Source organism: Antechinus flavipes, chromosome 6 (genome assembly GCF_016432865.1).
Source record: "Antechinus flavipes isolate AdamAnt ecotype Samford, QLD, Australia chromosome 6, AdamAnt_v2, whole genome shotgun sequence".
In the NCBI taxonomy this organism is placed as follows: Eukaryota; Metazoa; Chordata; class Mammalia; order Dasyuromorphia; family Dasyuridae; genus Antechinus; species Antechinus flavipes.
This window is the reverse complement of record NC_067403.1, coordinates 15,515,706-15,541,764: the sequence shown is the minus strand read 5'-3', so window position 1 is coordinate 15,541,764 and position 26,059 is coordinate 15,515,706. Positions and strand designations below refer to the sequence as shown.

The 26,059-nt window shown below is 38.6% G+C and overlaps 1 protein-coding gene and 1 long non-coding RNA gene across 4 annotated transcripts in view; one reads left to right on the top strand and one right to left on the bottom strand.

Moving 5' to 3' along the window:
- LOC127539704 (uncharacterized) overlaps window positions 1–18,958 on the bottom strand; it is a 39,742-nt gene extending 20,784 nt beyond the window's left edge. The window contains exons 1-2 of the long non-coding RNA XR_007948022.1: window positions 18,789–18,958; window positions 17,874–17,961 (exon numbers count right to left, since the gene is read on the bottom strand). This is a non-coding gene — a long non-coding RNA (uncharacterized LOC127539704). The remainder of the gene's footprint in view (window positions 1–17,873; window positions 17,962–18,788) is intronic.
- Window positions 18,959–19,058: 100 nt separating this feature from the next.
- Window positions 19,059–26,059, top strand: part of SEPSECS (Sep (O-phosphoserine) tRNA:Sec (selenocysteine) tRNA synthase) — a 55,918-nt gene continuing 48,917 nt past the window's right edge. The window contains exons 1-4 of one of the 3 annotated variants that reach the window (XM_051963996.1): window positions 19,059–19,256; window positions 20,858–21,012; window positions 25,438–25,556; window positions 25,709–25,867. In XM_051963996.1, the coding sequence (XP_051819956.1) occupies window positions 19,143–19,256; window positions 20,858–21,012; window positions 25,438–25,556; window positions 25,709–25,867 (547 nt within the window). In that variant the 5' untranslated portion in view covers window positions 19,059–19,142. Of the gene's footprint in view, window positions 19,257–20,857; window positions 21,013–21,464; window positions 21,633–25,437; window positions 25,557–25,708; window positions 25,868–26,059 lie in introns of those variants that run through there. The other 2 variants (XM_051963998.1, XM_051963997.1) reach the window with 2 other exon arrangements.

Below are 26,059 nucleotides of genomic sequence, written 5' to 3'. Positions count from 1 at the left end.
CTGAAATTCATATGAGACTTAGCTATTTAGAGCCTACAAACATATGGCTAATTTGTTTGCTCAATCATTCAAGCTTTTCTTTCTTGATTCAAGAAAGCCTGTGCAAAGATACAGAGGTGGGAAATAAAGTGTTGTATTTAAGAGGCCACTTTAGCTCAAATGGAGAGTATGTGAAGGGGAAAAAAAAGTTTAATTAGCCTGGAAAGAAAGGCTGAAATCTCATTGGGAAGGGTTTTATTTTATTCTAAAGTCAATGGAAAACTACTGAAGCTTCTTCAACATAAAAGTAAAATGGCCAGGCCTGCATTTTAGGAATATTGGTCAGACAACTGAGTAGAAAATGGATTCTAATGGGAATAGACAATATAGGGAGATAAATTAGGAAAGTACTGCAATATTTTGGGTGGGAGGTGATGAAGACTTGAACTAGGATGGTTGCAGTATGAACAGAGAAAAGGAAGCAGATAAAAGAGATGTGAAAAAGGATGGGACTTTGAATCTGTTTAAATATAGTGAGGGATTCTGAAGAATTGAGGGTGACTCCTAGCTCTACACTAAGGTTACTAAAAGAATAGTGGTATCCCCAACAGACATAGAACACAGGCCATCCTAAGATTATGGGGAACTTAGAATACTCATAATAGTTTCTTATAGTAATTTTTCTTAGCCTCTCAACTCTCAGTTCTAGGATGTGGTTTACTGTTATTTCCACAGGCAGGGAAATGAAAGCACTGAAAGATTATCAAGTAAGTGGGAGCACCAACAACTAGGTCGATAGCAGAGTGCCAGTCTATCATCAATGATTTAACCTGCTGCCTTTCTCTATGATTGGTTTACATTATGACTTCAGGTGAATGATCACTCCTCTTTTCCTCTCATCTAGAATATGGTATTAAAGAAATTTGCCAATTTCCTCTCTCTCTCAGCAATAGTCAGTGCTTAGAACTGATTTGAATCTCTTAGGAGGAAGGAAGATATGATAAGATGGCCACTTTAAAACTCTGAAGTGAAAATTAGGCCAACTTGATTTCTTTTCTGTCTAGGGAGAGGAAAAGCTATCATCGGACTGTCCTATCCCTTACAAATATGGCTTGTTCATTTGAATAACAGCTTAGGGGAGAGTAACTGAACGATTTTTTAAAAATGTATTTCTTGAAACTTTGAAATCTAAATGTGCAATATGGTTCTGCAGTGAAATAACTAGAAATGGAAAATGGTGGCTAAGTCTTGACTTGATCTTGTGATAGGTAAAGCAGCTGGGGGAGTGGAAAGCACTGGTCATGGGTTTGAATCCCAGATCTTTTGTTTCCTATGTACTTGAATAAATTACTTGTCATTTCTAAATTTTAGCTCTCTCCTTTATGAAATGGTGTTGGATTGGATAATCTCTAAAGCTCTTTCTAACTCTAAATCCCAGGATCCTACACTGTAAGCTAATCTATCATTCGTGACAGAATCAATTTGCTGGAATAAGCATGAAATTGTGTATATTGGCTAAGAGTTTGCTCATTCTAATGTAGGAGATGAGGATAATAACATGAGCTCAAATTTATCTAGCAATTTAAGGTTGATTTTGACATCAGTCCTATGAGAGAGATGCTATTATCATCCATCCCATTTTGAGAATATTGGGAAACAAGTTGGAAAATGCTGGGAGAGCTTAAAAAACAGAACTCTATTGACTATACCACACTGATTCTCATGATTACACATGTTCTGTTAACATTTGTGGAGGTCCAGCTGTTTCAGGCGTGTTCGACTCCTTATGATCCTGTTGAGGGGTTGTCTTAGCAGAGATATTGAAACTGTTTGCTATTTTCTTCTCAGCTCATTTTACAGGTGAGAAAACTGAGGCAAACAGGGTTAAGTGATTGCCCAGAATCATATAGCGAATAAGTATCTAAGGCTAGATTTGAACCAATGTCTTCCTGACTTCAGTCAGGATTGATCCAATGGGCCATTTAGCTTCCACTTGCTCATTGCAACAATCTCGTGACACAAGGACTGAAAAAAGTATTATCTTTATTTTTAAGTTATTTTATAGGAAAGGAAAACCAAAGCCCCCAAACTGACTTATTAAGTGGTCAAGTCAGAACTTGAGCCTATGTTTTCTGTATCCAAATTCAGTACTCTTTTCATCTTATCATACACAACTGGCTACTTTAAGATTTTGCTTCTTATTTATGTATGATCTTTCATAACACAAGTCCCACTTCATTATCCTGAAATTGGCTACCATAATGGAAATAGATGCTTGCCAACCCTTTGCAGTTCTTCTCAATATCCTCCCCAAAGTTCACTACCTGTAGTCCTCCAATGGCTGATCCCTCACTCTTTCTGCCTGACCAGCCCATTTTCTTTAATTCTTTTCTTCTTTAGCTTTGGTTACCAGTCCAGTGACCTCTGCTGACTGCTTATCTTTAGTTCTTCAGAGTCAGTGCTTCTTCTCAAATTTAGCAATACCAACAAAACAAAATTGTCCAACATTGGTGCTTTTGATGTTATGGAAAGCTTGAGGTCAGTAAGAATACTTTGCACCTTTGTGGGACAGAGAGGAGACCAGGTGGTATTCAGAAAAAGCATTACAAGCACACTCTCCAGGTCTCTCTTTAACTTTAGAATTGATTGTATAATGTGGGAGATCTCCCCTGACATAGGACCTCCCAACATGGCATGCCATCATTGGAGAAGGTACAGGACTCTATGAGTAAAGCAGAATTGAATTAGAGAAGATGTGCCAAGTTTGAAAGTCCAAAAAAAAAGTCCATCCCAGATGTTCACAAGAACTATTTGTGTCTGACCCCTGGCAGAGCATTTCGAGCTCATGTTGGTCTGATCAGCCATAGTAAGACACACTATAATTCGACTCTAACATAGTATTAGAATTTTGGTCCTATTCAAGAACCAACAGCAACAACAAAACTAAATATTAAAACAATGCTGTTCAAATAAATGATAATTACTATGAAGATTCAACATTTAAGGATATTGAAGAGATACTTGATGAGCTGAAAGCTGGCAATGTTCCAAAACTGGACCAAGAAGTGGATGTTTCTCTTGTGAACCAGCTGGTGGTCTTACATCTTTGATTGAGCCACCCAAAGGATCTGGTTTTGGTGTGCAATCAGGCCTCTAAGTAATTTGTCTGAATTTGTCTATAAACCTTAACAAACCTGTGAAAACATTTCTCAGTACATTTAAAATAAATTAAAATTAATCTTCCCATCTAGGGAAATGCTAAAAAAACTAAACAAACCAATAGTGTCATGTCCTACATTTTACAACATAGGTGAATCCCTACATTTGGGCCACTGAATAGGGTTTTGAGACCTTAAAAGCTTGGTGGTTTATGAATTTGCCCCCAAAGTTGCTACTGGACCAAATATAATCCGGATCTTGGTACAGTCACAAGGTTTGGAAGACCCCTGGGCAAATAGGAGCTCACAGAGATTTCAAACAACTAACTGCAATTCAAATTCAACCTGAGAACCAGTGAGTAATTCAGAGTCTTTGAGAGCTGGGGGGAACTGAGGACCATTTCATCCCACCTGAGTCTTGAGAACTAACTCAGAATGGTAATAAATCTCCACAAGGAATATGCTTCCTGGAGCAGGTCCTCAATGCACAAATTCAGTTTTAGGTCCGAATGCTGGAAAATCCTGGGTTTTCTAGGATGTTGGAAGATAAGGGCATTCATCGGCATGGGTAATTTGGCCACAGGGATGACTGACACCCGGAGGACCCAGATTTTTACAGGCTCCAGCATGCATCTGGGTTATAAGAATACAGCACTGTACACAATTTTTTTCATCATTCTCCTCGCCCATTTTCTACCTTGTTTTTGTTTTTATTATTATTCTATTTTACTGGGCATAGCCTAACATCCTGACAAGACAATGTTGGCAAGCTATAATGAACTTTGAAAAATATACTTTTGAAAAATCCATTCAGTGTTGAAGGAATTTTAAAAAGGGTACCATTTGCCTGTAGAAAGATGAGTTAAAACAGCTCTCTTGTGATGGCTTAAGATAAATTGGTGATGAGAAAGTTGATGCATAAATATAAAGCACAAGGCATTATTACAGTACTCTGACACTTAAGTGAGGGAAGATGGTTAGGGGAATATTTTTTTCCCTAATGAAATAACTCAAAATACTCAATGTTCTTTGTATTTAAAGTTGACACCGCTTCCAGCATAGTCTGTCAGCGGCTGTCAATTCCCAGCTCTCAGAAGCTATATCACAGCACTTTAACTTGTTTTTTAGTCTTTTTAGTCAGCATGTCTTTGAAGCATCTCCTTAGCTCATCTTTTCCTCAGTTCACAATAAAAGAAGCATTACAGCAGCCCAGCAGGACATCAGGTAAATGCCTGGCAGCCACTGACTTTTCGGAGTAGCTCAGGCTTTTAGGACTGAGACAGTCGGCTCCTGAGCTGTATCTTGGCATGTTCTTGCCCCTCCCTTAAGGGAATATCCCATGAGCCATTACTGGCCAGCAGGGCCTTCTCTGGTGTTTGGTTTTTTTGATTTGTTTTTTTTAATCTCTTCTACGTTGCATGTTACAGGATAGTAAAAAATCCTTTCTGGACAAATGAATGAATCACCACGTAGAGTCCATGGGTTCATTCTATTCCATCCTCCATTTTCCCTCTTCTCCCAATACATATACACTCACTCTGAGTTCCAGTAAAAGAGGCTCCTAATAAATGTTTTGGTGGCAAAAATAAAAATAAAAACTAAGATGGCCTATTCTGTTTCATAGGACAACAAAGTGGCACAGTGGATAGAGTACCAGGCCTAGAGTCAAGAAGATTCTTCTCGCGTTCAAATCTGACCTCAGACATTTCCTAGCTGTGTAACTGTGGACAAATCATATAATTCTGTTTGCCTCAGCTTTCTCAACTGTAAAATGCACTAGAAAAGGAAATGGCAAAGCACCCCAGTGTCTTTGTAAAGAAAACCCCAACTGGGGTCATAAAGAGTTGGACTTGATCGAAAACTGACTGAACAACAGCAAATTTCTAGTTTTGGACAGCTCTTTTATTTTTTCAGTTGATATAAATTTGCCCATTGTTTACAAAAGAAATCTAATTTATCTTCCACAAAATAACTCTTCAAATACTTACAAACAGGGCAGCTAGGTGGTGCAGTGGATAAAGCACCAGTGAATAAAGCACCAGCCCTGAAGTCAGGAGGACCCGAGTTCAGATCTGGTTTCAGACAATTAACACTTTCTGGCTGTGTGACTCTGGGCATGTCACTTAACCCCAATTGCCTCCACAAAAAACAAATACTTACAAAAATAATATCCTTCCCCAATCTTTCTCTAGGGCTTTTCTTCTACATTCTACAAGTCCATTATTACTTTTAATATACTGAGTATTACCTTTTTTTGCAAGTCACATCATCCTACTAACATATCAAACATGTAGTACCTGAAAACCTGGATCTTTTTTATGTATTACTTTTTAGCCAATTTTTGAATCCTGTTTGGTTCTTCCTCAATTGATTTTTTGAACCCTGATATAAAACTTTACATTTAGCTTAGTAATTGGATTCTTATTAGTGAAAACTGTTCCATTCTACTGATAAAATTTTTGTATCCTGGTTCTGTTATCCCAAATGTTCAGTTTCTCTCCTAGCTTTGTATCATCCCTTTACTTTATGTCATCTGAGAAACTGATAAAAGTGTTAAATTATATTGGGCATGGTATGGATGTTTGTACCATTCTAGTAAAGTTCTTTCTCCAGGTTCTTATCAATCCATCAATATGATTTTGATACAAATGAATCAATGAGAGCTCATTTTCTGCCAAGAAGTGTGCTAAATATTGGGGATACAAATAGAAAAGGAAGGTTTCTTCCTTCAAGGAGCTCACACCCTAATTGGAGGAGACAATACCAAAAAGAGTTTAGCTTCAGGGCAAATGGCAAGTTTTCCTCAAGTTACAGAAAATGTAGAGGGAGGGATGCTGCAGTTGCTAATAGCTAGCATTTATATTTAAAGGTCTGTCAAGTGCTTTTCAAATATTATCTCAGTACCATTATCATGATAAAGCCCCAAGGATCTTCGAATGCAGTCGTAGGGCCTGGTGGGCCTTGATTTCATTAGAAAGATTATAGTTTTTGACTCCCATGTCATCTCCATGGTATGACTAGCCATTGTCAGCCTTAATAAGGGGTGAGCAACTTGGGATAAGGGGAAGGGGGTGGAAGGAAGAACAATAATGGAGGAGGTCCCAATAGTGGATCTTTCTAATATCTATTTGCCTTAGGTCTGGGAGGCTGATCCAGAGTTGGATAAAATAATATGCTTATTTAGTCAAATCTGAACCTATTTAACCGTACATTTAAATAAATGACTTTATTCAGTCCACATAAATGTTTTGGATTATATGTGGTAAAAAGCCCATGTGCAGATGGGTGTACCTATTTGAACAGCCATATGGGACCTATCTAAATACAGAGAACAATTTAGGTCCATTCTCAACCAGAATATCAACACACTTTTTAAAAAGGCTGTTAGTAATGCAAATGTTAAGTTATCTCTAAGGAGCTAAACAGAGTAAGCAAACTCTATTAGAAGATACTCAGGAGACATTCATGCTTTGAAAACTTTCCTTTGATTACTTTGAAAGGTAGAGAAAAGCAACTGAACTATTTCTCACTTGGGCAAAACTTGGTTTATTCTACTTAGCACAAATCAAAGTTAAAAGTTTTGAATTTTTGTAAATGTTTCTCCATATTTGAGCTATTTAGGTTTGAATCCTCTATCTGGACACACACACATGTGTACTGTGTATATATATGTATATAGACATGTGTGTAGATATGTAGATATATTAGTCAGTTAGTAAATAATTTTTTTGTTTATCACTACTATGTACAGGTACTATGTTAAGTGCTGGAGATAAAAATAATTAAAAGAAAGACAGTCTTTATCCTTAAAGACTCAAGGATCTTATAATCTAATTGGGGAAGACAAAGTATAAAGGAAACTAAAAAGAGGAAAGGGGCTTGGGAAGAAAGGATCCAAGCTTGGGGCATGGTAGAGCCCAGTGTAAGGAGTGAAATATGGGAGATTTCTCACATATGTATGTATATATACATATTTATATCATCACATATATATTACTTTTATCACATTTCTATAGCTTTTTCTTTATCCCACAGCAATCCTGTGGGGTAGGTAATTATTATCCCCCATTTTACAGCTAAGAAAATTGGTTACAAAAACCTAATGCACTTAATTTGAAATTTGTAGTGGGGTTTTCCTGACTCCAAGGTTCTATCTATATTTATCTCTTGAAGTAAGTATTAATTAGAAAAACAGAAACAGGATTCCGATTGGTCCTTCCAGTCAAATCTGTCTTTTAAATTCACTTTGTTCATTTTTGCCTCCCCAGAGGCAATTTTCTCCAATACAAATATAGGCTGACCTGGGGGTGTTGTTTCTGGAGGGAAGTAAAGTGAATTCAAAAGACATTTCATCTGACTCACTGGCTGGCTGGATGTGGCCAAGGACCTGAATCTCAAAAGAGCTAAAACATGCCCTAGAGATAACTGTCCTCACTCCATTTTAGGAAAGAGGCTACATAGTAGCCCCAATTCATCAGAGAGCTGTTAGATGGCAACTGTATCTCAATGTAAAATCATCAGAGAGCAACCCCAGGGAGTTAGCAAACCACGAGATTATAAAAACGGTTTTTATGACTATTTCCTCTGGGTTACAATATCAGCAGTTTCAGTAACACCTATGGAGGCATGGTGATATATTGTCAATTTATTAATACACATTCCCTGAGGGGTTACTATGTGTCAGGCCCTATGCTAAGGAATGGGAATACAATATGAAAAAGAAAGATAGTTCTTGTCAAGGAACTTATACTCTAATGAAGGAAGAAGACCCACAAAATAAAATCAATAAGCTAGGGGATACAGGGAGAGAAGGGAAAACTTGAGTTCAAATTTCAAATTAAGTGTCCTGGGGGAAGATATTCTGCACTGGGGTATAACAGAGTTTGGTCCAAAGGAAGGCAATTGGATGGAGAATGAAGAGTGGTTGGCCCAGGAACCTTCTATTTTTTTTTTAAATTTTTATTTAATAATTACTTTATATTGACAGAGCCCATGCCAGGGTAACCAGCCCTTGCACTCGTTTCTGTTCTGATTTTTCCCCTCCCTCCTTCCCCCCTCCCCTAAATGGCAAGCAGTCCTATATATGTTAGATATGTTGCAGTATATCCTAGATACAATATATGTTTGCAGAGCCAAACAGTTCTCTTGTTGCACAGGGAGAATTGGATTCAGAAGGTATAAATAACCCGGGAAGAAAAACAAAAATGCAAATAGTTCACATTCGTTTCCCAGTGTTCTTTCTTTGGGTGTAGCTGCTTCTGTCTGTCATTTATCAATTGAAACTGAGTTAGGTCTCTTTGTCAAAGAAATCCACTTCCATCAAAATATGTCCTCATACAATATCGTTGTCGAAGTGTATAATGATCTCCTGGTTCTGCTCATTTCACTTAGCATCAGCAGGAACCTTCTTTAAATGGAGGCTTGAGGAGGAGTCAGTATTGTTTCATGAACCAATTGGTTGGGTTTTCTTCAGGCAAGAATACAGATGAGGTGGACATTGTATTTTTGGTAATTTGGAGCATCACATCACTCCATATTAGAAGGGATAAAGGGCTCACCTTGAAGGCAGAAAGAGCTGGATTCAGATTCTGTCTCTGACATACATTACAGCATGACCTTGAGCCAAGTCACAAGTTAAGGACTTCAGGAACTCTCCAAAGCACTTGAGCAAGTGACTTGGCTCAAGTGCTTTGGAGAGTTCCCGAAGTCCTTAACTTGTAGAGAAGGGATAAAAGTACAGACAGACTTTTCTCTCCTGGGAATTCTGTGTGCCAAGAAATCACAGGTCTACTATTTACCTTTATCTCTATTTTAAATCATGTCTTAGTTGGTAGGCTACTCACAGGTAGTCCGAATACCATCTGGTAGACAATTCATATGTTATCACCATTTACCACCAGTTAATTAGTTATTTATGTGACATTTTGCTGCATTTTATTAGGGAAAGCACAGGAGTGAACTAGTGGAGATGACTATAGTGTGGTAGAACCTCATGTGACCTTGGTCTAGCATCTACCACCTGCTCTGCTGTCTGTGTGTATGTGTATGTATATACATAACCCACACACACACACACATATCTGTAACTAATTTGCATTTAGATGAATGAATAAAGCACTTAATATGTGCAAAGCACTGGGAATACAAAGAGAAATAAGATGATCTGGTCTCTGCTCTCAAGGAGTTCACATTCTAATGGGTGCCACAACCCATATGCAAAGTTTCAGATACAAGTCAGAGAGAAAGGTCCCATGGTTCTCTGGGTACAGTGACAAAGCAGATGATAGTATCTCTTCCACTGATAAAATCATTTCACTTTCTGATGAGAGACCATTTAAATGTCAAAGACAAGAAGGTTTTTTTTTTTTCCTTGAACATCAGTAGATGTCCCAGAAGGCTCCTTTAGCAGCAGTTACTGGACTGTAACTCCATAAGATTTGCTTCCCAGGATGATGTCTGAAGATACTGGGCTGAAAATATTTCTCTTCCCAAGGCTCTTGGGTTCAGAGTTCTTGACTCTCTATCAGGGCATCGGAGGGATGGTGGGATTTTGATTTGTCTGGCACAAGCTACCTTCCTGTCTCCCCTTCAGGGGTGCCTTGTTGCTTTAGTTAAACTGGTTTTCTTACCTTTTGTGGAGCAGTCAATAAGTATTCTTGGTCCCTTCTTCTCAGGACTTGCTTTCCCCTGATGATGGCTATGAGCTAGAAGTAGCAATAATAATTGGGGGGGGGGGGAGGAGTGCTATCACTCCTAGAGCTCCTGGGTCTCTTGATGGCAGTTCTTAAGCAGTTGCTGCTAGAAGTAGTGAAGAAGATGATATCCATCTCCACAATGATTTTGCCCTTCAGTGATGGCTCTGGGAGGTACACTAGAAGCAGTTCTGATGGTTTGGGTGATCACAGCTATACCCAAGGCTTTTGGTTCAATGTCCTGGGCTATCCTCATTAGGGGAGATTGTGGTCAAAGTAGTGGTGGTAGTTTGACTTACCTGGCACATGCTGCCTCCTGCAGCATATAAATGATATCAAATACAATTTACAACAAAAAAAATTTTTTTTAAACTGAAGCTCTGTTTAAATGAAGCACTTTTCTCCCTGTACTTCAATTGTTATTATAACTGCTGAATACAGTCTGGTGCATTGTGGAGCAAATTAGAACTGACATATAAGAAATTCCATAAAATGCATCGTCAAGGGCATATATCCCCAGAAAAATAAGGTGAATTAGCCATGTTACAAGAATAAGATGCTGTAGATGGACAGAGAATGGCACATCAGTGCTCTCAGGACTAGCAAAAGAACGAGAGGGAACCTCCAAAGAATCGGATGAATTCTTTACGGAGTATTTGTGGGAAAGCCAGGTCAAGAATGGAAGGGAATTAGAAAGTTGAGAACTGCCTTGGCAGAAGCACTATTCCCACCGATATAATCATGAGTTCACCAGAGTCAATCTCACAATGCGTTCTCCTAATTCTGGTTAAAGACTAGTCTGTGACTTTCCCTCACTTATGGTACTTCAGGCATTGAAAAGCCCATGGCCCTTAACATTTCTGAAGTACATAAGCAGCACACAGCTTTTCTTCTATTGCTGCTTTAAGTAGGAGTCTTAAGGAGCTGCACTCTTCCTGTCGCTAGCTGGTGTCTAGCTCTTTCAAACTGATTTTTCTCTCTCCTAAAATAGAACCGTTTTTGCTAATCTTAGGGTAGGCCTTTGCTTTTTCTTAGAGCATCACTTTATTATTTTTTCTTCCAGATCATAAACAGAAAAGTACTTTAGGGCTTTAGTCCGGTCTGTGAAAAATCCGATGATTGCCTTTTTTCCAGTCAGTAGAGTTCCCTTGGAAACCAAATGAGTCATTTTTGCTGGCTCTTTTCTTCCAAATTACCTTAGAATCATCGGATAAGAAATTTTTGGAGATTATCAAGTTGAACCTCTTTATTTTAGCCTCCCATTGTATCCATGTCCATCTCCAATCATGCTGATCTATATCTGGCCACTGGACCCAGATGGTTCTGGAGGGGAAAGTGAGCCAGGTATTCCTTGCATAGCCCTTCCCCACATAAATTCACTTCCCTGATGTCATGGACCTCTTCAAAGGAGAAAACAACAATAACAACAACAAAATATTTTATATATGTCATCTCCTTTGGTCCTTAAGACAGTTCTGTGAGGTAAGTACTATTATTATTTCCTTTCTACAGGAAAAGAGATTGAGGGTCACAGAGGCTAAATGAAGTAATGGGCAAGTTGCCATGGTCATACAGTTAGTCAGTGATTGAGAAAGGATTTAAACTCAAACATTACCTACTCCAGATCCAGCACTCTATTCATAGTGTCTTTTATCTCTGCAATATTGAAAGATGAATATTTACCTTTACCTGAATGGCGTAGTCTAAAAACAAACAGAAAATACCTACAAGAAGTGATATTAAATTCTTGGAGTTGATACAAAATAAAGCCACATAAATCATCAGCATTTGTAGACATCACTAACAAAATCCAACAGCAAGAGTACAAAGAGAAATTCCATTTAAAATAACTGTCGAGAGTATCAACAATTTGGGAATCTCTCTGTCAAGGGAAAGTCAGAAATTATATGAGCAAAACTACAAAACACTTTCCACACAAATAAAGTCAGATCTAACCAATGGGAAAAATATTAAGTGCTCTTGGATGGATCGAGAGAATATAATAAAGATGACAATACTCCCTAAACTAATCTATTTATTTAATGCTATACTAATCAGACTCCCAAAAAACTATTTTAATGACCTAGAAAAAATAACAACAAAATTCATCTGGAAGAACAAAAGGTCGAGAATTTCAAGGGAATTAATGAAAAAAAATCAAATGAAGGTGGCCTAGCTGTACCTGATCTAAAACTATATTATAAAGCAGCAGTCACCAAAACCATCTGGTATTGGCTAAGAAATAGACTAGTTGATCAGTGGAATAGGTTAGGTTCACAGGACAAAATAGTCAATAATTATAGCAATCTAGTGTTTGACAAACCCAAAGATCCCCACTTTTAAGATAAGAATTCACTATTTGACAAAAACTGCTGGGAAAACTGGAAATTAGTATGGCAGAAACTAAGCATGGACCCACACTTACCACCATATCCCGAGATAAGGTCAAAATGGGTTCATGACCTAGACATAAAGAAATGAGATTATAAATAAATTAGAGAAACATAGGATAGTTTATCTCTCAGACCTGTGGAGGAGGAAGGAATTTGTGACCAAAGAAGAACTAGAGATCATTATTGATCACAAAATAGAAAATTTTAATTATATCAAATTGAAAAAGTTTTTGTATAAACAAAACTAATGCCGACAAGATTAGAAGGGAAGCAATAAACTGGGAAAACATTTTACAGTTAAAGGTTCTGATAAAGGCCTCATTTCCAAAATATATAGGGAATTGTCTCAAATTTATAAGAAATCAAACCATTCTCCAATTGATAAATGGTCAAAAGATATGAACAGACAATTTTCAGATGATGCAACTGAAACTATTTCTACCCATAAGGTGGGTGTTCCAAATCATTATTGATCAGAGAAATGCAAATTAAGACAACTCTGAGATACCACTACACACCTGTCAGATTGGCTAAGATGACAGAAAAAGACAATAACTAATGTGGGAGGGGATGTGGGGAAACTGGGACACTGATGCATTGTTAGTGGAGTTGTGAATGAATCCAACCATTCTGGAGAGCAATTTGGAACTATGCTCAAAAAGTTATCAAACTGTGCACATCCTTTGATTCAGAAGTGTTACTAACGGCTTTATATCCCAAAGAGATATTAAAGAAGGGAATGTATGTGCAAAAAATGTTTGTGGCAGCCCTTTTCATACTGGCTAGAAACTGGAAATTGAAAGGATGCCCATCAATTGGGGAATGGCTGAATAAACTGTGGTATATGAATGTTATGGAATATTATCGTTCTGTAAGAAATGACCAGCAGGAGGATTTCAGAAAGGCCTGGAGACACTTACAGGAACTGATGCTGAGTGAAATGAGCAGAACCAGGAGGTCATTATACACTTCAACAACAATACTATATGAGGATCAATTCTGATGTATGTGGTTCTCTTCAACAATGAGAGGATCCAAATCGGTTCCAATTGATCAGTAAAGAATAGAACCAGCTACACCCAGCGAAAGAACACTGGGAAATGAGTGTGGACCACAACATAGCATTTACACTCTTTTTGTTATTGTTTGCTTACATTTTTGTTTTTCTTCCCAGGTTATTTTTTACCTTCTTTCTAAATCTGATTTTTCTTGTATAGCAAGACAACTATATAAATATGCATACATATATTGTTTAACATATACTTTAACATATTTAACATGGATGGGACTACCTGCCATCTAGGGGAGGGGGGGAGGGAAGGAGGGAAAAAGTTGAAACAGAAATTTTTGCAAGAGTCAGTGTTGAAAAATTACCCATGCCTATGTTTTGTCAATAAAAAGCTATAATAAAAAAAAAGTAAAGTCCCCCCCCCAAAAAAAAAAAAATTCTTGGAGTTGGAAAAATACATTTCCTTTAAGAATTAGATTGGTAGCTTCTACCAATTTGGAGAGTGTAGCAAGAGTGAGAAAGCAACTCATTTGAAATTAGAAAATCTGCGTTCAGATCTGGAATCTGTAACCTCCCTTGGAGAAATTACTTAATTTCTTGGGGGGGGTTTCTTCTCTAATCATTACTAACTTACAGGGATAGAGAACTCCTGCTTAATTTGATAATGCCTTCTTGGAGTTAGAATATAAACTATGGTTCACGGGGCTCTCCCAAAAGGGAAAAACTCTAACTTCACATGTATCTATATTAAGTCTTGGGGACCCCGACCCCAAAGAGGGTCATGCTTCTCTTTCTGCCTCTTTCCACATCTGTATTCTTTCAGGAAAAATTCTAAAGCACACTAGGTTCATGTCCCCAAAAGAATCCCTTCCCACAAAGGCGATTAAAGAGTTTCTGGTATGTCGCAACATTTTTATTTTGTCCGACATGAAATGCCTAAAACACAGAGGCCTCATGTATGCAGGAATAAAAATAGGAAACAAAATAAACTTCTCATTATACTTATCATATTCTCTTCAGAAGATAAAATTCCTTTGGAGAACTGAAGAAAGATCTGCAGTGTCTGAGCATCTCATAGCAATCATGGAGGGTTGGCAAGATTCTGGTCTCCTGATCAGCTAGTGTCTGATTTACTTTACTCTGAATCACTTGAACTTAGTATTAAGCATAAGATTTAACTTCCAAGGTTCAAATTTCCAAGACTGGAAATGTTCATTTCTCAGGATTGTTAGTCAGTCAATTATTGGAATACACGGAAAAGCTTTTGGAATACATGGGAGCCACCTGGCAGTGGCTGCTGGAGATCCAACCCAGAATAGATCTTCTCTTGTGAGAAGATGTTACAAGGAAACCAAAAGGCAGTTGCTGTTCTCTGACCTCTCTGACTGAGAGGCCGTTGTGTTGTCTGACCTTTCTTCTCTTCCCTCTGCCTCCAATTTATCTCGTTCCCAGTCCACAACACCTGTGGCAGCAAAGGCTGCCCTGCAATTCCCTCAGATATTATGATCCACAGCTTTGGAGCCTCTTGGAGAATTGACCTGGCCCTTAACAGTCAATAAACATCTATTAAGCACCTACTATGTGCTAGTCCCTGTATGAAATATTGGAGATACAGAGAAAAACAAAAAAGAAAAACCAGATCTTGCTCTCAAAGAGCTCACATTCTGATGGTGATGATAATATACAAACAGCGGTGTATAAACAAGATAAATTTGAGATAATCTCAGCAGGTAGGTATTTACATTAAGGGAGATCAGCATAGGTCTTTTTAGAAGTGAGATTTTAGCTGGGACTTAAAGGAAGCCAGGAAATGTAAATAAGAAGGGAGAGTATTCAAGGATGTCAGCCAGACAAAATACCCTGAGTCGGGAGATGGAGTGTCTTGTTTGGGGAACAATGAAAGAAGGCCAATCTCCATGGATTGTAAAATACTTAAAGAGGAGTAAAATATAAGAAAACTGAAAAGCTAAGTCAGGTTGGGAAGCATTCGGAACACCAAACAGAGGATGTTATATTTGATCCTGGAGTCTATGGGGAGCCATTGAATTGATTGACTAGATCAAGCTGTAGGAAGATCACTTTGATACCTGAGTGGAGAAAGGACTGGAATGGGGAGAGACTTGAGGCAGAGAGCAGTCAGTAGGCTGCTGTGATGGGCCAGGTATGAGTTGGTCCCATGGATATGAACACTGAACTTGGAGGCAGATAGCCCTGAGATCAAATGTGACCTCAGACACTTACTAGTGTGTGATCCTGGGCAAATCACTTACTCCCTGCCTGCATTAATCTAGAGAAGGAAATGGCAAACCAGATCAGGATTCTGGCCAAGAAAACTCCATGGCCAATTGGTCCCAAGGATCACGACTAAACAACAAGAACAAGGTGATGAAGAACTGAACCAGGCTGGTGGCCATGGCAGAAGAGAGAAGGGAGTCCATAGGAGAGATGTTAGGAGAACAAGATTGGTAGGACTGGGCACCAGATTGGACATGGGGAGTGGGAGATAATGCATCTAGATTAGAATTCTGTGAGTCTTTGGTTCACATACAGCTGTGTATCTCTGACACAAACCGTCATCACCTGAAGGAGAGAATTTAAGAGGAGAAAGTCCTAAAGGAAAGGGGCTGAGTCATTTCTATTGCCTTTATGGAAACCAGAAGAGGGAAGTTCACTACAGATAATCAGGAGTTTGATATGTCCTCCCACCAAACCATGGGCAGGGGAGGCAGAGGTAGGCAATGAATGGGTCTTATGATACATGCCCAATTCCATGAAAAGTGCTCCTTTCTAACAAGAGACCCTGTAATCTCATCACGGGAGTTGGAGGATACTAGTAATTAAATTATTAATTAATTTAACAGAATTAAATTAAACAGAAATGGTTCTGTTCTTGGCCCTATCTATTCCTTATCTCTGCCCTAAATGATACGTCAGTGTGGCCATGGGCCAATTTACCCTGCCACCTGTGCCAATAATTCATTCTGACAGAATGGCGTGTGAATCTTCTATTCTTGGGCCTTTATGACTTGACTAACTTGACTAAACTTCTTAGAGAAGTCATTCCTCTGCTTGGCACTTGTCCAGGAGACACCATCTTTGGCAAGAGATTACACAGCTTTTTCAACCTGCATGATAACTGAACCTGAATTCATAATTCTATGCTTCTAGAACCTCAAACTGGTCTGGCTTCCTGAAGGTAGACTAACACTCATCCCCCTATTTTTCTGGTACTATTTCTTTTTGTAAAAATCAATTATTTTAAAATTTTTTTTGGGGGGCTACTCTTTCTTGAAACCTCTTTCTAGCCCTCCCTCTGCTTTCTTTTCCTGTTGCTATATCCTCCAGGCCAATGAATATTTTGTTGAGATTTTATTTATGAGAGGGGTAAGATAATAATATATAAAATAAAACTCCCAGATTGACATCTAAACTTTCTAATTTAATTGTAACAAGTTTCCTAGACATGGCCTGATTCTCTCTCAGATTGGGAAGAAGTGTCTAAACTTTTCCCTGTTTTATGTCAGAATAAAATCTTTTTTACAAGGTACCTCGAGGCTGATTTTGGGATACATCAACTCTGGCTCACTTAATTGAGTTCATTGCTGATCTCCAATCCCTATCTCAGTCAATTATTAAGCCTCTATCTAGTGCAATAGATTAATGGTATTCCATATTTCTATTTGCTCTCTCTCATCTTCCTTTCAACTTTAAATGTTGAAATACTTTGATCTTTTCCATATTACACACAGAATTCACAAAAGACAACCTCTTCTTATAACTGAACTTGGCCTAAGCAATAGGATCCTTTCAGTCCAGGATGGTCTAGTCCTTCCAGAAGAGTCATAGGCTATACCTAGTACTTACACCTGCCTCCGGGACAGTTCAGGCCACACATAGTTACTTCTGTAATGTTTAACACACAACAGTAATCCTTATTGTTCAGCTGCCCTGTTTTTCGAGGAGGATTCCTAAGAGATAAGCGTTCTCTTTTTATATCTGCAACTTTTAAAATCAAACTGTTCATTATATATTGTGATTGGATACAGACATATAAGACCATCCTTTATCACTGACTTTCCATTGGCTATAAACTAATGTTCTTGAGTTTTTGCATTTACTAATAAGGATGCCAGTTTGTGGCAATATTGTATAAATTCTGCTAATTATGACTCCTTTGGCATTTCTTCCTGGGCATTTAATGAGCAGATGATTCCAGTTTTCAACTCTGCAAATATTTATGAAATGTGAATGGCTTTGGACTAAAATCCTATTCTGGCCTTCTTGGTGTGAAGGTGAACTTGGAATCTCAAAAGCTATATCAGTGAAAGACAAACATTAGTAGGTCCTACCAATATGTTAAACTTTGAGTTTGGAGCTGATGTCCAAGGACCAACCTTGTTAAATTCAGAGAAACTCACTACTGGGTTAGCTGTAGGGTGATGACTTTTTTTTTTTTCCCAACAACTTTTCAACATTATCTACTATGTTATAGGAGTGTTTTTTGTTTTATTTTTATATTCCTCTCACCATATAGAAAGGTTTTGATTTGTGTCATCGGAGAAAGTATGCACACTAACAAAATTCTATTTCCTTGAAATATGTAGTTATGAACAATGCACTGCACTAGGTACTGGGTACCCACCTTTTCTTTGGCAACAATCTCCAATTCTGTATTTGGACCAATGCCCACCATGTGATGCTGCTGTTCCTAAAGATTCTGTTTGATCTTCCTGGCAAAAAGAGGAAAGGAAATTGATTTGATACTGCTCCAATTTTACTTTATCCAGTCGTATTTTGACTGTCATCTAAGATTTCTCAATATTTACTAAGTCTTAAAAAAGTCTTTTATTTTTCATTTGGTAAATATTTATTATATACTAGAGGTGTGAAAAGCCCGGTGCTAGGGTGTACGGGTCTGGGTGATATTGAGATAGAAAGTCTAATTAAGACTTGGTCATTGCCTTCATGAAGCTTACAGTTTGCTGGTTTCCACATGCACAAATAATGCCATGTCTATAGAGGCATTATAAATGGATAGATATTTAGGATATAACTTATCTAACTGATTTCTTACATCACCTAGTTTTCTTGCAGTCCTATTTCTTAAATCACTACTTTTGAGCTTTAAAAAGTGTTTTAATTATATATTTTAAAAAATCTCTTAAAACTAGTCTTGGGGAAAATAAGGTTATCAGGTGTAGAATATGACAGGGCTGAACCAGATCGGGCAAATCCGTGGCTCCTGAAAAGGAGTCCAACAATCCACACAGGAAACCTCAAATGGATGGAAAACGCTTGATTTTTCCAGAGGATGTTAATCGAGGCAAGAGTTCACTCCGAGGTTCCCAGGGCATCAGCAGGGAGGGGCGTTCCCATTCTGGGCAGAGCGGATTGGAGAGAGGAAAGCCCCGCCCGCTGGTTGCCTGGTGACTAGTCCCGCCTTTTCAAGGAAGGCCAAGGGCTTCCCAGACTAAAAGATTTGTCCCCATTCGGGGCGGGGAACCTATCGTGATTTGTAATCCTTGTGTTTGCTCACAGTATGAGGTAAACAGCTTACTTCATTCCACCCCGCGAGAAATGCTGATTTATTCTTGTGGGAGGACGAATTCTAGCAGCGGCTCCGGAACACCGAGGGAGCAATCAAGGCTTCCGATCAATTAGAAGTGTTTCCTAGGAGAAGGGGTGGAGTTTGCTGCCTTATTCTCCCCGCCCCCTCCTCGCATTATTCCAGGGCGTCACTACGCATGCTCCGTTCTCCCCTAGGAGCGGGGGTGTGGAGGGAGACGGAAGAGGTGGGAATGACCACGCCCATGCGCGCTGCGTCCCCGTGACTCGCCGCGGACGCTCTGAACCTGGGTTCCGCTCGGTCTGCGAGTCCTTTGCCCCACGCGCGATTGCTGCCGCGGGCGCCATGAATTGCGAGAACTTCGCGGCGGGCGAGCGGTTGGTATCCCCGGCCTACGTGCGGCAGGGCTGTGAGGCCCGCCGCTCCCACGAGCACCTCATACGGCTCCTGCTGGAGAAGGTACAGAGGTGCCCGCCTCCCCTCCCCCCTCGGCCGGGGCTCCCCGCGGGCCTAGGGGGGCGGGGCGTAAGCGGGGCCGGGGTGTGCGTCTTCTGGGCGCCCGGCCGCGACGCCAGTCCTCAAGCACCTATTAGGCGTTTGCAGTATTGGGGATCCCTTCCTCCCCAAAATTGCACGGTCACGCGTGGTTGTCACTTTTCCCCTCCTGAGCCTCAGCCCCTGGGAGCCAAACGCGGCGAGAAGCTTGCCCTGTGGCTGCAGGACTGACCCTCTCACTGCCCAGCAGCCCCGAGCGGCCCACGTGGGTGTAGCGGGCTCAGCCGTGGAAATCCAGTCAGTTACCGGAGGGGAGCGCCTGCCCTCAGGGAGCTTCCAGTCTAAAGTGCCCGGGTGGGAGGGAGAAGTCCGGGGTGCCGCGAGTGGGACTGGGACGGAGAGAGATTCCATAGAGAGCCCCGCCCGCCCCCACGCTGACTCCCCGTGAATGGCCCTCTGGCTTCCTCGGGGGTGACCTGCTGGCCAGCGTGGACACGCCGGCTTGCGGGTCTCAATGGGGACCCCTTCTCAGAATTATTCAGGAAATTGTCATGAAAGAAATGCCAAGGGTCAGAGGTTAGTGGCCAGAGTAGGATTTGTTCAAGTTTTTTCAGTGTTAATGAACTTTTTCTTTCAAGTTCATGGACCCCTGAAATCTGTCCACAACCCCCCAAGCTTAGGAACCCCGATTTTTTAATTTTAAGAGACTTCGTGGCACCTGTGTCCAGAGGCTGGACAAATGCCCAGTGAAGGTCACGGCTGGTATCCTGATTTTAGTGTTAGAAATACGTAGTTTTTCAAATGATCCCGTAACGTAAAGGTTAATGGAGGTGACTTGGAGTAGCCCAGTTGTTTCTTAAAATCCTCTCCCTTTGCTCATTCACCTTCTCCCCCATGTAGAGGAAACTCTGGGGTCCAAGCCCCACAATAATCTCTGGTGTGACTCCCGCCAAAGGTCACCCTGTCTGCTTGCAAACGGAGGGGAAGAAAATGGGAAACCTCTGGAGTCTTTGCCTGGCTCTGGGCCTTCAGAAAGGGGGTTGTAGTTCCCTATAGATTATCGAAACTGAGCTTTAGGATCCCTGTGAAGATAGGTGGGGGAGGTATTTTCCAGAGAAGTAAACTCAGGCTGGCAGGAGTTAAGTCGCCTGTAAGCCGATGACCACAGCTAAGTATTGGCTGTGCCCTGAATGGGCAGCTGGGTGGTCAGAAAAAAACGCCGAGTTTAGACTTTGCTTCAGATGCATACCAGCTGGGTGACCTTGGTCACACCACTTAGCCCTCCCTGCCTCCGTTTCCTTATCTTAAACTCAAGAAAATGATGAACCACTCCATTGTCTTTGCCAAAAGAAGCCCAAGTGGGTTATGAGGGTTGGAGGTGATCAAAAATAATTGTACAGCAATAGAGTGAAATCAGAGCCTTTGTCTTTTTATTCTAAGTCTGGCCCTTGATCCCCTCTATGAAACATGGAAATGTCAGTAAAACCTTTACAGTAGTAGCAAATCAGCTACCGAAAGCCAACATCTTTAATTAAATTTTTCAAACATATTTTCCTTTCCCAAAGGGTAAATGTCCGGAAGATGGTTGGGATGAAAGTACTATTGAGCTGTTTCTCCACGAACTTGCCATTATGGATAGTAACAATTTCCTGGGCAACTGTGGTGTGGGAGAAAGGGAAGGTAGAGTAGCGTCTGGGTTAGTTGCCCGTCGACATTACAGGTAATTTTTAAAAAATAGTGTGTTATTTGTTATATCTTATAAAAATGTTTAATTTTGTAAAGTCTTTGAAAATGTTTAAAATGTTTTAAAGAGCAAATTATATGGTTGTCTATATTTTTTAATTTAAAAATTATTTGAACTTAAAAATAAACACCTGAAAATTGTTCTCCTTCAACTGCATCTTATTTTCTATAATATTTGTTAAAAAGTTTCAATTTCATTTTAATAAATTGAACTATTTTCTATTATAATTTTAGAAGCTTTCCCCATTATTTACCATTTACTGTTTGATTACTTCATATTAGGTATAAGTTTACGAATTCATGGACCATTTACATCTTTGGGTTTTAATATGATTTTATTAAAGTGTAAAACGTATTGTTTTAATTTTAATCTTGTTTATATTTCTAAAATCTTATCATTAACTTTTAGCATTTTTATTACATTTTCAGTTCATTATTCTCTCCTATCCACAAGGCAGGCAAGTAGTATGTCATTTGTACATGTGAAATCATGCACAACATTTCCATCTCAGCCATATTAAAAAAAATCAAGAAAAATAAAGAAAATGAAGAAGTTATACTTCAATTTTCCACTCAGACTTCATCACTTCTCTCTAGGTATATAGCATTTTTTCACTTTGGAATTTTCTTGATTGTTTTATTGCTCAGTTAGCCAGGTCTTTCACAAGTTGATTATCATTAATTACAACATTACTGTTACTGTGCATGATGATCTCTAGATTCTTCTCACTTCACTTTGCACAGATAGTGTCAGATAGGTCAGATAGGTCTTGCCATGTTTTTTCCCCGAAACCACCCCCTTTCATTTCCATTAGCACAGTAGTATTCCATCACAGTCATATGTCACAACTTCATCAGCCTTTCTCCAGTTCATGAGCATCCTCTCAATTTCCAATTCCTTGTCACCACAAAAAGAGCTTCTTATTAGAAATATTTTTGTACTCATAGGAACTTACCCTTCTTATTTGAGCTCTTTGGAATACAATCTTAGTAGAAGTACTGCTGGGTCAAAGGACATGCACGGTTTTAGAACCCTTTAAAACCTAAAAATCATATTGCTTTTAAATACCTCTTTGAAAGGAAAAAAATTATATATCTATATTAAACACCTGTAGTTGTGAAATTTTATATAAGTCAGATTTGAGGGGACATGTAGGTACCATATTTTGTCTAATGTATTAAAAAATTTTGTTCTTACCGCGTTCACAATGATGAAATTACACTCATAGGTTAATAGCAACAGTGAATTTACTAATATTTATGAAAGCTCTTTGAAAGTGGCTTAGCACGATAAAATTATAATTGTTGAAGCATAGGATTTTAGAGTTCATCTCAGTGATTCCATTATTTGCAAGTGTCGGTCACAGCTAGCATTTATCAGGGGCCTACTCATGTTCTGCAGTGTGCTAAGTTCTGGAGATACAAAGAAAGCAAAAGACAGTCCTTCTTCTCAAGGACTCTCACAGTTTAATTTGTTACTATTAATTGACCGTTACTCTTTTTTATTTTATTGGAGCTCAGTACTGGTACCTCTGCTTTATCTCAGCCTGCTGTGTAGACTTCTGGCTAGCAAATTCACAAGTAATGTTAAGAGAATATATATATATTTTAATTTGGTGATTTAAAAAATTGTGATAATTATACTTTAGGATCAACTTTTCAAGGAGTACATTTTGTGTGTCTTGTCAGATATACCAATTTAACACTTTAACCACCAATATTTATTAAGTGATTGCTATAAATAAGATCTAGATAAGGGCTAGAGGTAAAGAAATGAAGAATGAAACAGCCTATGCACTTAAAGGACACATAGTCTAATAAGGTGATAAAGTATATATAAATGATATAAACCAGATTATTATAAGTGCAAAAGACAAGTGTGAAATTTGAAATAAATGTGAGGGAAATCAAGAAAGAAATGGCATGTGAAAGTCAGAAGTAATACATTCTTGATATGAGGTTTAGCTCTGCATGAATGCTTAAGAGTGAAGAAAACCTATTGGGGGTACCATACTAATTGGCCATTTTGACTAGTATATGGAGTTGATGAGAAATAAAACCAGAAAGGTATATTAATGTCATATTGCTGTGGACTTTGACTATCAAGTGAAAGAGTAGGCATTTTTATCTAGAAGGGTGTAAGGAGCCATGGAAAGTGTTTAAGCTGAGAAGTAACATTAATTCTATAACTTAGGAAAATGATTTTGACAATGGTGTGACAGGCTGTAGAAAAAAGGCCATCCAGTGCCAACAGTAGCCCAGGCTAGAGGCAATAATGATGGTGTGAGTTGGAAAAGTCTGAGATGTGTTGAGGAAGTAAAGTTGACTAGATTTGGCAGAATGAATCTGGGCAGGGAAGAAGGAAACCATCACTTAATAAAGGAGAAAATTGTTTTTTAGCAGAATGGTGGGGATAGGACCCCATTTGCAAGTAATTAATTGAATCATAAATAAATCAAAAATTAGGAAATAGTCTACGTAGAAGTTTACAGTGAAGGGGAGGAAGGAGTTTGATAGCTTATGGGCTAGCAAGATAAGGGAAGGTTTTTTTGAGGAATGGGCAGAGACCTGAACACATTGTATGGCAGATGAGAAGAATCTATATAATGTCAGAATTAGAATTTGAACCCAGGTTTCCTGGTTGTAAGATCCATTACTCTTTCTACCATACTTCCAAGATTCAAAAATTACTATAAATTAAAATCTTTTTTTATTGTATTACCTTTAAATTACTAATTTTTTTTGGTATAGGTATTTTTTGACATCATTAGACAGTATGAAGTATATGGTGTTTGGCTCTGTAGTTCCTTAATTTCATATAGAAAGCTATGATTTGTACTGCCTACTTTTTAAAAAAATTTTTAAATTTTAATTAAATTTTTTTTTTTTTTTTTTGCTGAGGCAATTGGGGTAAATTGACTTGCCCAGGTTCACACAGCTAGGAAGTGTTAAGTGTCTGAGATGAGATTTAAACTCAGGTCTTCCTGACTTCAGGGCTGGTGCTCTATCCACTGCACCATCTAGTTGCCCTATACTTTATTTTTTTTTAAATTAGAATTTTGTTCAATGAAAAAAATCTATTTTTTTTCTCCTTAACTTCCCCCATTGGGGAAAAAAGAAAGAAAAACAAAACTCACAGTATACATAGTCTTGTAAAATTAGTTGCTTCATTGCGATATCCAAAAATATTTATACCTCAGTCTTCACTTTGAATCTGTAACCTCTCTTCTCAAGAGATGGAGAGTGTGCTTTATTATCAGTCTTCTGGAGTCATGATTATTCACTTTGTTAATCAGAGTTCTTGTCTTTCAAAATTGTTATAATCTTGTTATATACGTTATTTTTCTGTTTCTGTTTCTTGCTGATCAGTTCATATAAAGTCTTCCTGGTTTTTTCTAAAACTATTCCTTTCATAATTCCTTGCAGTACAGTATTATTCCCTTCCATTCACACACATTATCAGTTTATGGGCAGTTTTTTTGATTTCCAGTTCTTTGCCCCCTCAAAAGCAGCGTCTGTCATTATTTTTGTACATTTGGACTTTTTCCTCTTTCTTTGATCTCTTTGGTGTATTCCCTTAGTAGTTCTATTTCTGTATCTCCACTGTTTTTTTAATAATAGCACTGTAGCATTGTGAGACTTTGAACTGTGATAGTAGTAATGGAAACTTTTTTCATTGCCAAAGTTTGGGCAGCATTGCTCTATCACATGTGCGAGTTTTTTTCTCAGGTCAGTGGTCCCAATAAATCCTACCATACGGAGCTTAAACAAATCACTGGAGTAAAGTGCAAGTAGCTCCCGTATGTTTGTACTGCTCACTTGAATTTTGAGCCTGTTGTAACACTTGTTACTTGATGTAACACAACATGGAGCTCAGCATTTTCTGGTATTTAATAATAAGCATTTTAAAAGGTCATACTTTAAAAATGCCCTTTGTTTTGTTCTCACTTCATTTTTATTAGATTATTCCCTTCTTTTTCTATTCTAATCCTGGTTCAGCAAAGTAGCATAGTTTTCTTTTATCTGGATAGAAAATTGTACAATAAAAAAATTAGGATGAAACAAATGTTACTCCTCCTTACTGCCCAAAGTGTTGATGAAATTTTAGCTTACCCATTCTGGTTAAGGGAAGGAGAAATTAAATTTTTGAGGATGATTAGTTGATCATTTAATTATCATAGTTTCCATATTATAAATATACTTATTGGTAACATTGTAGAGAAGATTCTTATATCCAGTGAAAATTTTAACTGGATGTTCTGTGGACCCTTTTAAGCCTCAGATTCTGCCCCTAAAAGCTAGCTCTTGCTTCTGATTTTCTAGGTTATCTTATTTGCATACATGTAAGTGAATTATTTTGCATAAGACTTTTTTCCCATTCATTGACCCTTCTTTTGTTTAGGTTCATTCATGGGATTGGAAGATCAGGTGATATTGCTGCTGTGCAACCCAAAGCCGCAGGTTCTAGCCTTTTGAACAAAATAGCCAATTTATTAGTTCTGGACATCCTAAGGCTGGCTGGTGTGTATGATATTCATTGTGCTACTTTTTGCTGACCTGCTACCAATAAGGGAGTTGGGCTAGATGGCCTTTGAGTTCTTTCCAGCACAGAATTTGTGATTCCATGAAATGCTTTTAGTTGACTTCATTTCTAATTGCTTCTTCATTTACAGGTGTTCGTTCAGTGGCTGACTGCTTTGTTGTTCCAATGGCAACTGGTATGAGTCTAACCCTGTGTTTCTTGACTCTACGACACAAGAGACCAAAGGCAAAGTATATTATTTGGCCACGGATCGATCAGAAGTCCTGCTTTAAATCCATGGTCACTGCAGGTAATAGAATATAGTATTAGTGTTTCATTAATGTTATAATATTGAGCTACAAGGCAGCTCAAGAGATAGAGTATTGCAGTTAGAGTCAGGAAAAAATAATTTCTGATCTGGACTCCAACACTAGCTACCAGAGAAATGTTACTTAAGTTCTTTGAGCCTGAGACTCTAAAAATCATTTACTGTGTTTTCTTC